Consider the following 18,945-nt stretch of genomic DNA (forward strand, 5'->3'; position numbering starts at 1 on the left):
ACAGTGGGCTTCAGAGGGAAAGGGAGGTCATCACAAATACTCCTCCCCATCCAGTGTCTCAATGATCATTGTGTATTAGTTTTATTGAGAATGATAGTTATACATTTTTACTGATCCAGTTTTATAACTTCTTATTTAGTTGGACAGTGTTTTTAAAGCATACAGTTTTATCACTATTATATTAAAATATTCATATATAATATTTGGGTTCTTCTTCTTCTTCTTTTTTTGATGCTCTATCATCTATCGTTGCACCAGCACAGTAATAGTCTGGATGTTAGCCACTGTATGTGTGCAAAACAACCAAGATATCTTGGTGTCAACTATTGCTATTATTTTCTAACTTTCAAAGCTCTTGAGCCTTTACAATTAACTTTTCTCCTTCCTAAGATGTGCATTTGTAAAATCTTGTGAACATGGAAGCATCTTACCTTGCTTCCATTTTCTTTTGCCTCTTGCTCCATCTTAAGATCAGATACTAGGATGTTCTTGTACTTGCTCTTTCCATCACTGCTTTGGTCATCTAACCTGTATTCTGAAGTCAGCTGAGCAGAGAAGGGACTGTCACTCAGGTTCAGAGGCTGTTCATCCGGCTCCAGAGTTGTTTTTCCATTAGTGTTGGTTTCTGTCATTTCCCTGCAGTGTGTTCCCCCTGAAGCATTGGAACTGTGTCCTGGAGGCTCATTGCCATTAAAACTCTCTGCAGCTGAGTCATCTATGAAACATATGGATTTACAGATTTTTAGTGGTATACCATCAACATTATCCCTGTACATATACAGCAACAAAACCCCTGTTTCTCTTGTTACTGAAAGTTCTAGCCACTAACAAGCACTTAAGGGTTCTCAGTGAAATATTCCCCAGACCGGACTGGCAAATTACCTGAGCAGAGGAAGAAGGAAGGGTTCATCTTCCCACTTTCTGCAGGACATAAGTGTTTACTCACTTAAGTCATATGGGGGAGAGCTCTTGACATGTCTCGAAGGAGCACTATGAATTACAGTTCTTAAAACAGTATGTACAGTATAGTAGAATGTATTATGTATGTCTATTTTCAAACTAAATTTGAAATGTAATTGCTTCTAAACATTTTAGGGTATAATTTCTGCATAATGATACAGATAGCCACACACACACATTTTTCTAGGGTGGGTGCATCTGCACTGACTCTTTTACCAAACTGTCTCCATTATCAGGTAAATGGCTAATATACAGTCTGTTGTGAACTTTTCTCCACACAATCTATCTTATCTTTTCCTCAAGTATAGAATAAAAATTCTGACATATAGCTATCCTTATTCTCTTTTCACTTTATAGCTTCGCCACACAAATATAATCATATATTATCATAAAAGAATAAAGACAAAAATAGTGCTTTAGCCACGACAGGCTCCCCCACCAGATGTTACCAAGGTAACTAATTCCCAAGGTTTAGTACATTTCATTCCAGGGCAGTTGGTCTATTTTATAGTGAAAAACAACTTTTCTAAGATCACAATTTTTCCTCCAATGATAGCATCAGATCCTCCATGTAATTACTGACAAGTAGACCTTCTCTGTGTAGCCCTGACAGAATGCTTGCAAAGGGCAACAGATGTAGACATGGTGGCCAACCCTCCATCCAATGTGTGAAGCAGCCCTGAGTGTTCCCATTCCTTGTCCACAAATCTGTCCTTCTATAAATGTTAAATCAGTAATTCCAGATTAAAGATTTAGAACTTAAACCAATTTTAAGCAATCTTTATCTTCTTTAAAGAAGTGGTTGTTCTGGTGGGATTGTTGTAAAGAAACCTGATTTCCAACAATATGTTCGGTATGGTTTTCCTAGCAATTAATGATCTGTTTGTGCTACTAAGATAAAAGTTACATCTGTCTTTATTAATGGATAATGACAGCCATATAGATATAGCTTTAGTGTTATTCCCAATAATACATCATATTATATCTAACATCAGTAATATGTATTTTATTGTGTAAATACCCATATTTACCCAAATAGAAGATGACCCTGTATTTAAGAAAAACCCTATAAATAGAGGTTAAATACAGGTTATACTAGCATTTACAAAGAAGAGGACCTTGAATTTGAGACAATCCCCTGTTCTGATATCAAAGAACATGGAAAAAACCTAGACTTGGATTCAGGTAAATACAGTAATTGTTATTCAATGAAAATCATGAGCCAATTAAATAAAAATTTAGCTCACCGCAGAACCAAACATACAGACAGAAACATCTTGTTTCTTCTAAATGTATAATAATAAAAGTGTTTTGCCAGGATTCTTTCTGACCTCCATGGTTCTGCATATCTGCAGTTGGGCAATGGACACCTGACCACAATATGTGCAGGGAGTGAGTATTTTTCACGTATCTGCAGTTTGGGGTGGTCAGAAATGAACTCCAAGGTAATTTCCAGTCACCATTTTGTCAAACTGAGCCATTTTGTGGCTAATTTTTTAAAAAATGAATTTTCTCTGATTTTCCACAGGAAACTGATGGACTTGGGGTGAAGAGCATTTCTGGACAGCGGGAGACCCACAGAGCACAGTAGCGGCACATTATTTTGCATCCCCCCATTTCCCCCATTTTTTGCCTTTTTACCCAGCCTCCAGGAACCTAATCCCCCCATTCCCATTTCCACAATGCCACATTATCCATGGTTCCATTATTCATAGCTGTAGCAGAGAACAGAGCCCCCATAGATAACCGGGTTGACCTGTATAAGTAATTGAACAAGAAGCCAACTTTAACTGGGAAACAAGAGTTTGATATTGGCAAAAGAGCCAGTGTGGTTTAGTGATTAGAGTGCTGGACTAGGACCAGGGAGACATGAATTCAAGTCCCCACTCTACCATGCAACTCACTGGGTGACTCTGAGACAGTCACTTATCTCTCAGCCTAACCTACCTCACAGGGATGTTGTGACCTCACAGAGTTGTTGTGAGGACAAACATAATCATGTACACCACTCAGGTTCCTTGGAGGAAGAGCGGGATATAAATGTAATAAATAAATAAATAAATATTACTAATTAGACATAGTCTAAGAAAATAATAAACAGAACAGTCTCTTATGCAGAGAGAGGGAGAACCTCTCAGTCTGAATTCAAGACAAGTGAGCAGACAAACAATCTGTGACTCCACCCCAAGCCAGTACATAGATACATTCAAATTGAGAAATGATTACCAAGAACTTTAGCAACAAAGATAATGCGGGCTGTTGTAACAACAAAGAAAGATTAGGATAAAATGACATATGTGTGGAATTTATATCAGTTGAATTTCTGTTCTATGATTTTGTTGGTTTTAATTTCAAAAACATTCACACATAATTTTAAAATTTTAGAAAATTAATCAATTCAGACTTCCTGCTTTGCTGAGTTAACTTTGCCTTCTATACTCATTGCAGGGGTGTCGCTTCCATTGGACAAGGGAGCACAATTGCACCTGGGCCCACATGGTTTGAGAGGCCCCCAGGGCAGTCCCCCCTTGTCCATGAGCCACCGAGCTGCACTGCCATCCCTGCCACCATTGCACCCACCACTACTTTCCATCTTCGCCGCCAGGGAAGCGTCGGTAGCGGGTAGGCTTCCCCCCACTCCACTACTGGCCAGCGCGTGGACTTCCCTTCTTCCAAACAGCACTTCTGTGATGTTTGAGTGTGGAGACTGTCACATGCTGTGCCACGCGCCGGCCAGTAGTAGAGTGGGGGGAATCATGACCAGGGAGAAGCCTGTCCACTGCCCCTGCTCTCCTGGAGGTGAAGATGTGAAGTAGCAGCGGGGGCAATGACTTTGGCAGTGGTGGTGAGGCACCCCACTCCAGATGTAATTAATGGGGGGGCCTTGCAGAAGAAGGGGGCATGGTTTTGGCACTGGGAGCCCCCTGCCTAACTTTGCCCCCTGGCAGTCAGGAACCCCGCTACACCCATGACTCATTGTAGTGTATAGAATTATTTGATATAAGAATAAAAATTAATTCTACACATGAGAGCATATGAGGTCCTATGGCTTAAGAGCTGAATTTGGCTGTGGGAGCCCTAGGTTCATTTTGTCTGTACCATAGATTGATTGACCTTAATCCAAAAATCACATGCAACGAGGTGCTGCACTCATGGTTCAAGACAATAGCTTTAGATACACATTCCAATCCACTTTACCAGGCAAAATAGAAATACAAAATAATAGAATCTTCATTCATATGGCACAGTTTGGATAAAGGATACCCTCACTTGATTAAAACATTTCTTACATATTCAGGAAACTTATCAATGAAGTTTTTCTGAATCAGAATAAATATATCAAATAAGAAAAGGGATGACAACAAATTGGAACAACAGCATTAACTGTGAAAAATAATAAAAGACTAGCTGGGCCAGGCGCAGAACTTCTGTGCCTCTCGCCACCTGCCCTGCCGCCACTGTCAGATTCTGATTTTTTTAGACTCTTAATAGTTTTGATATTATATGTTTACATAATATTTAGATGGATCAGTGATAACAGTGCCCAATTATTCAGTGCAGTATAGTTCTGAAGTCAAATCCAATAATCCAGTCATATTAGCATTCATTGACTTGATATTAGCATCTGCAGGAATTAAACTACATACATTGACTGAGAGCAGTGGCACATCACGGCTTTTTGCTCTGAGTTCTTATTTCCCAATAGCAGAACTTCAACTGGTAAGCTCCTTTTTGCCTATGTTCAAGATCCTATGAGTAAACACTAAATAAACTGCTTCCAGCTGGAGGAAGTCAGACTATTTATTCTCCTTTTTGAAATGGGATGGATCTACATTTATTTTTACTGGCAGAGATCTAGAGCAGTAGCCGAGGACAGCAGGAGCTTCATTCTTACAGAGAGAGGCTTCCCAAGCAGCAGAGCATACATTCAGAGGGAGAGGAAGCAATTTTTGCTGATTTCCCCTGCCTGGAGAAGTGCTCTTTGCATTCCAAAAAGATGTCCCGAGAGTTGCAATGACTGGTGCCCCTGGTGGCGCAGTGGTAAAACTGCCGCCCTGTAACCAGAAGGTTACAAGTTCGATCCTGACCAGGGTTTCAAGGTTGACTCAGCCTTCCATCCTTCCGAGGTCGGTAAAATGAGTACCCAGAATGTTGGGGGCAATATGCTAAATCATTGTAAACCGCTTAGAGAGCTCCGGCTATAGAGCGGTATATAAATGTAAGTGCTATTGCTATTGCTATTGCTATGAAGTCAAGCAATGTGTTTCTGATGTAAGTTGCACTTCCAGAGACCGGGCACACTTCCTGAAGTATTTGCACTTTTGTTCAACAGTGCAAGACCCCTGATGCTTCATTAGGTCCCTGCAGCAGTACAGATCAGCACCACCCTCATAGTGTGGCACAACATTTGGGTCACTGTTTGCCTCTATAGACAAATGGTGTACTTGCAATATTGTGAAACACATTCTGCTAACCCAGGCCCAGGCTGACCCCTAACCATCAAGGGTCAGTCAAGTCAGAACTGGCCAGGGCCTCAAGGTCATCAAAAGGCCCACAACCAAGCCTTGTTCCTGTCCAGTGTCCAATTTTGAGCAGCAACAGCAGCATGACTCTCAGTTGAGAGAGTTGCTCTACCACCAGAGGTGCTCCTACCCCTGGACTTTGGGGCTGAAGTCCAGGGCCTCCACAGCTCCCCCAAATCCTCTTTAGTCTATCCTCTTTAGAAGGCCCCCCAATCCTCTTTCGTCTATCCCGGGTAGTGTGGTCACCCGGTGGAGCATGATAATGCTTTATTTGCAAGGGAGGAGGGCCTCCAGCGGCCTTTAGGTCCAGGTTCCAAAATTACCTAGGTGCACCTCTGTCTACCACTGTCCTACCCCCATTCATGAATGAGCTTCCTGGAGAGGCCACAGGAACTTCTGGGTGAAGTCCATTCATAGATGCAAAAGGTGAAAAGGGACAACCATATAGTGAGTCACTCAGCCGAGCAACTTGTTCTGTCACTGTCTCTTCTAAGCAGTCTCCCCATCCATGATGACACAGGAGCCACTGAAGGAAGCCCATTCATGGATGGGCTTTTTTCAGAGTACCAAGAAGGGAAAAGTTGGGCTTACTTGGATGGCAGAGCAGTGGTAACAGACTAGGGCACTTTGTGATAGGTTCTGGTGGCTGCCATCTTTTTTAAACAATGCAATGTACCCATTGTGTCACAGTCACACTGTGACTATGGCCACAGGAAGGAACTGGGGGGTTGGGGGAGAAGGACACTCCATCTCTGATAGCGCAAAGAATTGCCTTTAAAGCAACAGGCATCATAAACAATCAACAACAGCAGTCTTACGACAAATTTAAACACCAAGGAAGCACATTGTATTATTGATGTTGTTTTTAAAATGGCAGCCACCCGGAACCTGAAGCTGGCCCATTCCAGGCCCTGAGTGAGTAAGAGAATGCTTGCAAATTATAGCACTTGTAGTTTGAAAGACGGACTGTGTAACATGCTCACTCAAAAACTACAAGTCCCTTTGTTTCTGCTCTCATTTCCTATGCATAGGCAGAAGTCAGTGGAGTGTGGCATATGACCGGCAACAAAAGGGATGATACTCAATGTAATAATCAGGGATGCTTAAATGCCAGCAACAAATGGGAGCCAGTGCAGCTGATAAAAGTCTTAGAGGCTCAAAACATATATGAGTTAGTCATCTGGTCTCCAAAGTACATGGAAGAACTGATACAAGATTCCAGAGACAGAGCACACATCTAAAGCGGTTTTGTTACTATAATTAGCAAACATATATGACAAATGACCCAAATTACCTATAAATACAAATCAGTTAGCTAGAAATACAAGGAGCTGAAACACAGGGAAGTAAAGTAAGCAATGATCCTCTCACAGCTCCTGTACTTCAAGAAACAATATAAACACCTACCGGCACGCAAGAAAAGAGAGGCAATGAAGGCCACTTGGTCATAACTCATCCAGGTGGTCAAAGCAAAGGACATGTTCTGGAACATGGTAACCAATTCCACCGACAATGGCATGGTCCAGATAGATGCCCATATCCTACCAGGGATCTGGGAAATGCACTTACAGAAGCTATATGAAGACTCCACTGCGGAAGCTGCCCCCCACCCCCCAGATATAAAGGCCCTGCCCCTGTGGCCACCAGTCTCTACAGCTGAGGCTGAGTCTCTTCTTTCCCAATCTGGAGCAGGGAAGGCCCCCGGAGAAGACCTTATCCCTCTGGAGCTGATAAAAAACAACTTAGAATGGTGGGATCCAGTCTCGGCCTAGCTCTTTATTTATTATTATTCTTTATTAAGAGATTTAGTATACTGCCCAATCTACAGACTCAGGACAGTGCACAAATAAGAACAGCCCTGGCGGAAAAGAAATGTCTTCAATAAGATCTTAAAGGCTGAAAGGGAGGAGGCATCTGGGAGGGAATCTGGGAGGGAAGATAATTCCAAAGTCAAGGGCTGGCAACAGAGAAAGCCCTTCCACGGGCCCTAGTACTATGGACCTCTCTGAGACCAGGGACCGAAAGAAGGGCAACCTGAGAAGATCTCACAGGACAGAACAGGGCTGGGAGAGCGGCCCTGAAGGTAAGCAGGTGCTAAGCCCTGAAGGGTTTTAAAGATGAGAAGCAGCACTTTGAATTGGACCCGGAGGCAAATAGGTAGCCAATGCAGCAACGGCAAGAGAGGTGTCACACTATCATATCTCCTAGCGCCCATAAGCAGGTGGGCCACTGCATTCTGGACCAACTGAAGCTTCCAGGTCATCTTCAAAGGCAACCCCAGGTAGAGTGCATTACAGTAATCCAGACAAGAGCTGACGAGGGCATGAGTTACCGCTGCCAGGGCCTGCCAGTCAAGATAGGGCCACAACTGGCAGACCAGCTGAAGCTGGGCAAAGGTAGCTCTGCTGCTTGAGCAGGAGCCGCGAGTCTAAGAGAACCCCCAAGTCATGGACCAACTCCTTCGGGGCAGCGCAACCATGTCCAAGGAGAGACTCAGACTCGGCAATTGGCCAGATCAAGGAGAAAGCAAAAGCAACTCAGTCTTGGAGGGATTTGTTTTGGCCCATCCAGACGCTGACAGCCTCCAGACACTGGGCAAGCCAAGAAACGACATCTTTGGAGTGGCCTGGGGTGGCAATATACAATTGAGTATCATCAGCATATTGATGAAATCCCACCCCCAAATGACGGATGACCTGCCCCGGTGGTTTCATGTAGATGTTTAAAAGAATGGGTGTGAGAAACGAGCCTTGAGGCACCCCACAAAGAAGTGGCCACAGGGCAGAGCACTTGCCACCAATACACACCAACTGAAAGCGCCCACTAAGGAAGGAAAAAACCCACTGCAAAACAGTACCCCAAATACCTAACCTGCGCAGGCACTCTAGAAGGATACCATGGTCGATGGTATTGAAAGCCACTGAGAGATCTAAAAGGACCAAGAGAGGGGCACTATCCTCCTCAAGGTCACAATACAAGTCATCAACCAGATCAACCAATGTTGTGTCTGTCTTATGCCATGGCCTGAAACTCAACTGACAAGGATCTAGAAAATCAGCTTCATCCAGAGTTCTCTCAAGCTGGGCACATACAACCTTCTCCAAAACCTTCGCAAGGAAAGGAAGCTTGGAGATTGGTTTATAATTATCGAGGACCTCAGGATCGAGAGAAGTTTTCTTTAAAAGAGGGCGCACCACAGCCTCTTTTAAGGCTGCCAGCACAGACCCCTCACGAAGAGAAGAATTTACCAACTCCTGAAGCCAGAGTCTTACATTCCTGCTGGCTACTCTAATAAACCAGGAGGGGCAAGGGTCCAGGCTACAGGTCGCAGCACCCATACCAGAGAGAATCCTGACCATGTCCTCGGCTTCAGCAGGCTCAAAAGTATCTCAGATGACATCACAAGATGACGTTTCCATCATCTCATCAGATCCTGTGCAATTGAAGTCCAACTCCCGTCAAAGGCAAGCAAGTTTATCAGCGAAGAATCTAGCAAACATATCACAGCGGTCGGATGGAACCTCCATTGGATCTACATTCCCAGGCAGGGAACAGGTAACCCAGAATAAGGCCGTTGGATGAGAGTCAGCTGATTCAATAAGAGTGGAGAAGTGAGCAGACTTCACCAACCTTATTGCCATGGAATACTCCTGAAGATAAGAGAGTAACCATGCTCGGTCGGCTTTAGTACTCCAGGCATCTCTTAAGGCGTTTCATCTCTCTAAGCACCTGAGTAAACCAAGGAAGCCAGGATCCACGAATCTTGAGAGGCCACTTAGGGGCAATTTCATCCAGAGCCCTTGTGGCCTCAATGTTCCAGGCCTCAACAACTGTGCTAGAGAGGTGCCCCCCAGATTGCTGGGAATATCCCCAAGAGCCCTCTGAAAACCATCAGGATCCATAAGGCACCTGGGGTGGACCATCAAAGTAGGTCCACTGCATTCAGATCAAGGAGTGATCTGACCATGGCACGAGAGAGATGGCTATATCTCCCATATTCAAATCACATCGCCACTGCTCCGAGACAAAGACCAGGTCTAAAGTGTGCCTGCTCACATGAGTGACTACCTGTGACAAGCCCATGGAGACCATAAACTCCTGAGCACACACCGAAGCCCTGCCAAGGGCCGGAAGGTTGAAGGCCCCCAAGATCTTAAGTCTAGGGGTCTCAACTACTAGCCCCACCATGAGGTCAAGGAGCTCAGAGAGGGCAGTGGTTGAGCAGTGGGGCGGCCGGTACATCAGCAGAAGCCCAATCTTGTCACGTAGGCCCAACATCACAAGAAGGTATTCACAACCAGTCGTCTGCAGGGCAGGGTCCCTCATCAATGCAAGATCTTCTTTGAAAATCACCACCATCCTGCCCATGGCCTCAGGGCTGATGAGACACATGGAAACCTGGTGGGCACATCTGAGATAGGGCCACATCCTCATCTGGGCCCAACCAGGTCTCACTACTGCAAGCCAGCTCTTTACTTACACTGATTCTCATGACCGTATTCCCAAGGACTGGGGGCTGGCGATCATTGTCCCCATATTAATAAAGGGAAGAAATCGCTCAGGCAATACGTGCGGAGTTGTCCAGGGTTGTGAGATGGCTAGTATGTGCTCCTCCTCCCTTGAATCAGAATTGGGAACCATTGATTACCCGCCGTGATGTGTTTGATGAATTCTTTGTGGGGGGAAATCTCTCATATTCGGGCCGACTTAGATTCCGTCTCCACAATTACTTCAGTGTCTGATGTGATTACTCCAGCGACTCCTCTTGTGTGGTTAGGTTGGATCAGTTCCAGTTTATGACTCCTGAGAATGTGGACAAGCTGATTGGAATGGTGCGGCCTACCACCTGCTCTCTTGACCCTTGCCCGACATGGCTTATACTATCTGACAGGGCGGTTATTGTAGAAGGCCTGGTAGAGATTATAAATGCGTCTCTGAAGGAAGGTAGGATGCCTCCTTGTCTTAAGGAGGAAATTATTAGACTGCTTCTGAAGAAGCCTACCTTGGATCCCTCAAAGCTGAGTAACTACAGGCCTGTCTCCAAACTTCCATGATTGGGCAAGTTAATTGAGAGGGTGGTGGCCTCCCAGCTCCAGACAGTCTTGGAGAAAACTGATTATTTAGACCCATTTCAAACGGCTTCCGGGCTGGCTATGGGGTGGAGACTGCCTTGGTCGGTCTGATGGATGATCTCCAACTGGTAATTGACAGAGGAAGTGTGACTCTGTTGGTCCTTTTGGACCTCTCGGCGGCTTTCGATACTATCGGCCATAGTATTCTTCTGGAACATCTGAGGGGGTTGGGAGTGAGAGGCACTGCTTTGCAGTGGTTCCGCTCCTACTTCTCGGGCAGGTTCCAGATGGTGTCCCTTGGAGACTGTTATTCTTCAAAATCTCAACTTTTGTATGGTGTCCCTGAGGGCTCCGTATTGTCTCCGATGTTGTTTAACATCTACATGAAACCGCTGGGAGAGATCATCAGGAGATTTGGTGCAGGGTGTTATCAGTATGCTGATGACACCCAAATCTATTTCTCCAAGTCAGCATCATCAGGAGAGGGTATAACCTCCCTAAATGCCTGTCTGGAGTCGGTAATGGGCTGGATGAGTGATAACAAACTGAGACTGAATCCAGAAAAGACGGAGGTACTCATTGTGCGAGGTCGAAACTTGGGAGATGATTTTGATCTGCCTGTTCTGGATGGGGTCACACTTCCCCAGAAGGAACAGGTACACAGTCTGGGGGTGCTTCTGGATCCAAGTGTCTTCCTGAAGTCCCAGGTTGAGGCAGTGGCCAGAGGTGCCTTCTATCAGCTTTGGCTGATATGCCAGCTGCGTCCATTTCTTGAGACTGATGACCTCAAAACAGTGGTACATCTGCTGGTAACCTCCAGACTGGATTACTGCAATGTGCTCTATGTGGGCCTGCCCTTGTATGTAGTCCAGAAACTACAATTGGTTCAGAATGCAGCAGCCAGGCTGGTCTCTGGGTCATCTAGGAGAGACCATATTACTCCTGTATTGAAGGAGTTACACTGGCTGCTGATATGTTTCCAGGAAAAATACAAGGTGTTAGTTATGACCTATAAAGCCCTAAACAGCTTGGGCCCTGGGTATTTAAGAGAATGTCTTCTTCGTTATGAACCCCACCACCCATTGAGATCATCAGGAGAGGTCCATCTGCATTTGCCACAGGCTCATCTGGTGGCTACTCAGGGACAGGCCTTCTCTGTTGCTGCCCCGAGGCTTTGGAATGTGCTCCCTGGTGAAATAAGAGCCTCCCCATCTCTGACAATTTTTTAAAATTCTTTAAAGATGCATCTGTTCACCCAGGTTTTTATCTTAAATAACTTTTTATTCAAAGTTCAATGTTCACCCAGGTTTTTAACAGATAGTTTTGATTGTTTTAAACGTTGTTTTAGAATATTGTTTTTAAAAAAATTTAAATCGTTTTGTTTTTATATTTCTTGTTTTTGTTTTTAACTAATGTTTTAATATTGTTTTTATCTTGTTGTAAACCGCCCAGAGACGTAAGTTTGGGTGGTATGAAAATATGTAAAATAAATAAATAATAAAATAAATAAAAGATGACCCCGCCAACTATAGGCTCATCAGCTTGCTCCACACTATCAGCATGCTCTATTCTAGACATCTTCACGGGAAACGTAGGGAATGGCTAGAGCAAGAAAATCTGCTTACAGGGGAGCAAGCCGACTTTAGGGAGGGTAGATCCACAACTGACCAATGCCTGGTGCTCCAGCACCTTATTGAAAAATATTCTTCCAATAACTCAGTCTCCCTTTACCCTGCCTTCATAGATCTTAAGGCTGCATTTGATTTCATCTCCTGAGTCAAGCTATGGGAGAAGTTGGAATCCTCTTCAATCGACCAATGCCGGCTCTATTTCATCTGCATTCTTCATGTAGATACGACCCTCAAGGAATGGTGCAACCCTGTCCTGACACAGAAGGGAGTCAAACAGGGCTGCATCCTGGCCCCGCTCCTATCCAACTTTTACATCAATGACATGGTGAGCTACCGTAGTAGCCTAGACTTCCATCCTCCCAAACTGGCAGATACAAGCATTTCCACTCTGCTGTACAACAATGATGCTGCAATCTTCTCAAGGACTCCTATAGGTCTCAGAAGAGCATTGGTGGCTCTAACTCAGTACTGCAAGTACAATCAACTAGAAATCAACTACCACAAAACTAAAGTTATGGCTTTTGCCAGAATACCCAAGACTCACCCCTGGAGTACAGATAGCCACAAGGTCAAACAGGTCACTTGTTTCAAATATCTGGGGGTGGTCCAACATGCCTCTGGCTCAAGAAAGGCCCACTGCGACCATATCACCCTTACCGCTCAGAAGAGCTCCACAACCATTCTAAAATTCCTACGGACTAAAGGAGGCCAATACATTCCCACAGTGCTCAAATTACAAGGCCAAACCACTGGTGCAACTCCTCTATGGTGCCCACTCAGGGTCCCCCTTCAATTTTGCCCCCTTGGAGCAGGTTCAGTGCCAAAAAGAAGGAGGCTTATCCACCCTCTCCCATGCTTGCTTGGCTGTCCTCCTCGTGAGTAGGCTGGTTGGAGATGATGTGTGCTCTCCCACTGGCTCACAGTGGAGGCTGCAGGTTGGAGGTGGTATGCGCTTCTGCTGGACCTCCCTCCCCCGCAACCACTGCTTTCTTCCCCCCTGGCCACTGTTTTCTCCCCCCCCTCGGCCACTGCTTTCTCCCCCCTCTGCTGCCGCTTTATCTCCAGCTACCCACCTGCCTGTTCACCTTTTCTTCCCTGCTGCCACTGTCACTTTCCTCTCCCACTCCCGGGAGTTCGCTCACAAACTCTCATGAGAGCTGTCGCACACAGGATTAGCCAAGGGTACGCCTTAGATAATTATATAGAGAGATAAATAAATAGTACTAGCTGGGCTGGGCGCAAGGCATCTGCGCCTCTAGTTTGCTGTCGCTCCCCCCTATTGCCCCCGCTGCCGCTGTTTCCCCCACCCGTGCTGTTCCCCCGCCCACCTGTCACCATTTGCCCCACCTGCCGCCACTTCCCCCACCCACCTGCCACCACCACTGTTGTTTTCTTCCTGCCCAGCCTCCGCCCCCTTCTTCCGCCCGCCCCCACCATTATCTCTGCCCGCCTGCCAGCCAACTAGCTGGCAACTCGCCTGTTGCTGCCATTCACCACCGTCTTTTTTCCCCTCGGGGCCCCTGGCCCAGCCAGTGCCATTTTCTTCCCTCCCATCCATCACTATCTGGCAGCTGTTCACAAACTCTCATGAGAGTTGCCACACATGGGATTGGCGACTGGTATGCCTAAGAGAAATATATTAGCACCTTGGGGTGCCAGGATAAGGAGTGGAAAAAGATCTTTCCAAAATATTGCCAGTTTTGTCACATCTGAATTGACTGAAATAATAAAAAATTATGGTAAATGGTTTGGGGAATATATTCAACCAGTCACCCTAGCTGCACACTTTAGGATTCTGGGTTTGTACAGAGTAATAGTACTATATGTTTAATTTTACTGTGAAAGTTTCACTGTACAAATAATTTGCATTATCTGTACATGTGCCTTTATATTACTTATATATCCATTAGATAATAATTTCCAATGAATTATTAAATTAGGTTAGTTTTGTTGTTAGACACTTTTTAAAAATGTTCCTTCCTTCCCAACGCTCACACAGTGTGATGAGAAAACAATCCATATAATAGAATACTAATTTTTCTTTCAGTTTTATTTGTATGTTCTAAAACCAGTGAAAAATACTATAGAATGGATGTAATTATTGGTGTGAGAAAGAATGTTCTCCCCATGTTTACCCATGTCATTTAATTCCGTAAATTACTTAAGGCTGAAGATGAGATATCTGTTGGAACACAGCAATGGCAGCATCTGACTTCTTTTGAAAGAGTTCTACTGTCTCTTCACAGTTACCTTTGGATCCTTTTTATGCAAAGGACAAACTGCATATTGATAGTGTACCAACAGAACATATTCAGTTTGTTTACATTAAAAAGGAGTTACACTTGTTTCAAAATATATTTTGGAATCTAAACTGACACTTTAATTAATACTACTATTATATCAGCTTTTCAAATCCTGAACCTCATACATATCGTGAATTACTCATAATGTATTTTACAAAAACATTGCAATAACTATCTTTGTTCATAGAATATCTTTGTTAATAGAATCTAAATTCCTTATAAATGTATATTGCAACAATATAAGTAGGGTTTAACATGACAAGCAAAATCAACAAATAAAGTTACACTAGAGCACCTTCATATCTTATGTATTTGTTCATGAATATTTCAGTTCCGTACCCCTCCCATGATAATCCATAAAGCATTCCTTTTTACAATGGGATTTATGACAAAGGCTTACATAATGCTTGGTGGTTTGCATACACAATCTATTTTAGCAATAAAGAAATTGGGGGAGAAACTTTATTGATTTCACATTTTTCTGTAAAATTTATGGATGAAAGCCAGAATACTCAAACTCTTTCTGGAAGTAGCAGAGGAAAGCACATAAACAGAATGTAAACAATTAAAATATTTGCTTTTCATCCTGGTATTAATAAAATGGAGAGATGAAGAAAAGTTATTGTATCGCAAAAACACCACATAAAGTACATTACGCTATATTAAAATCAGTTTTCTGACTTATTCTTAAGGAACTAACATTGTAATTCTCTTTTTTCTTTTCTTTTTTTGTGCTGTTTTTTAAATGAAGATCATAAATCAACACTAAACTAATGCCTGAACTTGCATGTTCAAAATTTATAGTTCAGCACTTTGAGTAGTGGAGATTGCTGTAGTACACACAAATAGGTTTCCACATGCTTTCTTTCTCACTTCCTTCTCAGCCTGAACTTTAGGGATTTTCAAGTTTTCAATAGATTGTTGAAGCATTCAATACCCTTGAATGCTCTCTCCAATTTGTAACCCATGCTCACTGCTGCTACTAAACTGACATAACTAAGATTTTTAGATATATCTCTTATGAATAGTTATGGACACTTCTTCCTCTCCATTTATTTATGAATTAAAGCTTTACATCTGTGTTTAAAATGCCACTTAAACTAGTGGATGTACTGGAATTCTAGACAGAGCTGCTTAATGTTATTTGACTGTGGGCATGGGGCATTCTTCAACAAGACATAGACACCCCTGATTCAATATTCCACTTGGGAGATGCTGACACTTACTGTGAATTCTGCTCTTCAACTTAAATACCAGAGTCTGTGGCAGGCCAATTCTATCATTGTAGATACAGCATCCCTCAGGCGAGGTCCAACCTTTCTCTTGCAGAGCACCCAGGGATTAGCTTGACTTCCCCTAAATTCTCTCCACTGCACAGCAAGAGCTAATCTTTCCTGTATGAAGCAAGAGATGGTGTTGCTATGACAACACATTCTAGCATTGGGACTACTGATATGAGCCGAAAAGATGACAGGGAGGCATGCACTCAGTCTTCCTCCAGGGCTATGGGCTTCTACCTCTAGGATTTAATTCCGCCAAGTTTACTGACAGCCTGGGATGTTAATTATCTATGTATTTTGCTGTAGGGAGATTAACTAGTTAAGAATATCATTGGAATATTACATAATACTTTAGTGAATTTGCCATTTCTGGATGTGTTATATTTTGAATGAAGTGTGGCTACTTTGTAAACCATTTCATATTCTTACATGTGATCCCTACACTTTAGTAGACACTCAATGTGTGAAAGAAAAAAATGAGAAAGCCAGTCTTTCAGCATTTGCATGCCCCATGATCTTCTCTTTAAGCAGAGAATGATCTCATACAAAAAGCGCAAAATAATATTAAGGTCTGAGAGCAACTAGGTTTCTAGTTGAAGACAGAAACCAGATATGCTGACAAAAGCAAATGATAAAGGCCCCATTTCTCAAATGAGCTACTGCAAAACAAACACAATACATTTAGAGAGTTCTGTACTTCACAGAAAACATAAATTCACTTACCTCCCATATTAAAACATTTTGGTTCTGTATTTTAAACATTTTTCTCAATGACAATTTAAACAAACCTTTATAATTTTTGTTGTTATATTTATATATTAAATGTCTGTCATTTTGTAAACTACCTAAATATGGCCTACCTGCTTTTCCAGAGCATTTTCATCTTTATTTGACTTGGATGGCTTTTGGCCAACCAATAAATTATAGCCATGGAATTGGTTGCCTTTCTGGATGGCTTTGGACATTCAGCCAAAACAGCAATAAAAGAAGCATTTATAACTGATGCTTTCATTGTCACTGCTTCTGGATTTTGTATGTGGGCATGAGTGATGTGTATATCTAAAGAAGATATGTGTCTACACAAGGGAGAGCATGTATATAGTCATAGTGGGGTACTCATCTCCCCCATTTTGCATGAGACCTAGAAGCAGCAATGAAAGAAGCACATATTCCTTACTGTACAACTATAATTGCTTTGAATGGAAATCCAAGGCTATTCTCTCAGCTCCTTTATGTTGGTGGTACTACTACTTCCATTCCCCTCTAATACATGTAAAGTGTCGTCGAGTTGGTATCGACTCCTGGCAACCACAGAGCCCTGCAGTTCTCTTTGGTAGAATACAGGAGGGGTTTACCATTGGCATCTCCCGCACAGTATGAGATGATGCTTTTCAGCATCTTCCTTTATCACTGCTGCCTGATATAGGTGTTTCCCATAGTCCCAGAAACATACCAGTGCGGATTCAAACTGGTAACCGCCGGCTTGCTAGTCAAGTCATTTCCCCGCTGCACCATTAGGTGGCTAATAAGAACAACAAATGCAACAAATACAGCAGCAAGTCTGTGAGGACTTTTCCTATAGTTCAGCATTGAAAGAACTATATGTTAATTCATTGTATTTATTTACTACTTCTGCTATAGCCCTACTCCCTCCATTGACACTGTAGAAAATAAAAACAATCTCAGTTGTGTTACTGTCAATCTAAGTTACCACAATCTAAAATCTAAGTTGCCAAATTCAGGTCTCTCTTAGTATCTTCTAGTCATGCCAGTGAGCTGATCAAAGAGGCTTCCATGTATACCAAAAATGTTTTACAATGTTTGTCAAATAATATCCCGCTGTCTTGGGCTGCACTTAAAAAGGAGCTTTCATTCAAGAAACCATGAATGATACATTTTATCAAGACCATATGTTGTGACTGTCCATTCAGATTCCTGATAGATCATCAGTAGAATGATGCAGCCCTTCGATTTGCCTTAATTCAAGACTTGGAATTTGCCTGCTCTATGCATGTATATAGCACTGGGGCGGGGGGAATCTTAATGGCTTTAATTCTATTCCCTCAGCTTGCCATGAAGAGTTTATTCATTCATTAAACACCTATAGCACCTGTATTTGTTATTATTTAATTTAAAAGGTTTTCTTATTTTTGCATTTTTTTCTACTCTTGTGCTCTGTAGTATTGGAGAAGGGCCAAAACCTCAAATAACATATGGTTCTGCTATTAAAACCAGTGAACCAGAATTCACAAGCATAGAGGAATCTATTAGCCAAATGATTTCTCTCTTTGGAGGCATTTTTTGTTTTCTTTTACCTAGTCTTCCAGTGTAGAGCTCTGCTATTATGTTATAGGTTTTTTTCCCCTCCTAGTTGTCGGATTTATTCATCAAATAATGCAAGTGTAATAACTGAGCTCAGGGCTGGCCCTTCCATGAATTAGAATAAAAATGCTGGCAGATTTTGGATGCCCCTAAAGGGTGACAAATTATCTGCTATTTCATTTATTATTTTTCTACCTGGAGTGAGGGTACGATTTGAATTTTCCACTCCGGTGCTGAAATGGTTTGGGCTATCCCAGATCAAGGTATTGTTAGAACCAAAAATAAACTACTTATTTTTAATTGACAAGCAAGCCAATCCCATTGTGAAACATCAATAACTATCATGAGACTAAAAATTTTACTTTCTGAATACTGTGCAGAAAGCATATCATTAAGGTTTTTGAATATGAGTTCTACATTATAAAACATCATAGTATTACTACAGGTAAGTAAAAATGTTCTACCAAATTGCCAGTCTATCAATATAATTTTATTTGCCTGATGAAAGAATACTTTAGCTGCCTTCGAATTTAACTTGAAACTGCGGGTTCAATGGCTCTGCAGTTTGCGTCGTCTCCCACTCCCAGATGATCACAATCTGTAGTCTTGGAGACTGCAAAGGGGAAGGAACTGGCTGTGCAGACTTCCTCCAATGAAGGAAGGACAGCCACGGCAGCCAATTGCATTGGAGAGAGGGAGGAGCTTCCTCCTTTTAACTCCACTTTGTGCAGCTTGCACATACTGGACATCACATTAGACCTACGGACTCTTCATTTGATAAGTATACCTTACATCAACTGAGGATTCATTCCAGGGGAGGAATCGGAACAGTGGTTGGGTCCAGAAACCATGGG

The 18,945-nt window shown here is 42.9% G+C and overlaps 1 protein-coding gene across 6 annotated transcripts in view; it reads right to left on the reverse strand.

The window, feature by feature from the left end:
* Positions 1-18,945, reverse strand: part of NOL4 (nucleolar protein 4) — a 260,409-nt gene that overhangs the window by 92,423 nt on the left and 149,041 nt on the right. For 5 of the 6 annotated variants that reach the window (XR_008306611.1, XM_053248195.1, XM_053248194.1 and 2 more), the window contains exon 6: positions 432-715. Coding sequence is in view for 5 of the 6 variants with exons in the window: in XM_053248195.1 (XP_053104170.1) it covers positions 432-715 (284 nt within the window). In the remaining variant the exon portion in view is untranslated. Of the gene's footprint in view, positions 1-431; positions 716-15,715; positions 15,867-18,945 lie in introns of those variants that run through there. The other variant, XM_053248198.1, reaches the window with a different exon arrangement.

This window comes from Hemicordylus capensis, chromosome 4 (genome assembly GCF_027244095.1).
Source record: "Hemicordylus capensis ecotype Gifberg chromosome 4, rHemCap1.1.pri, whole genome shotgun sequence".
NCBI lineage: Eukaryota > Metazoa > Chordata > Lepidosauria > Squamata > Cordylidae > Hemicordylus > Hemicordylus capensis.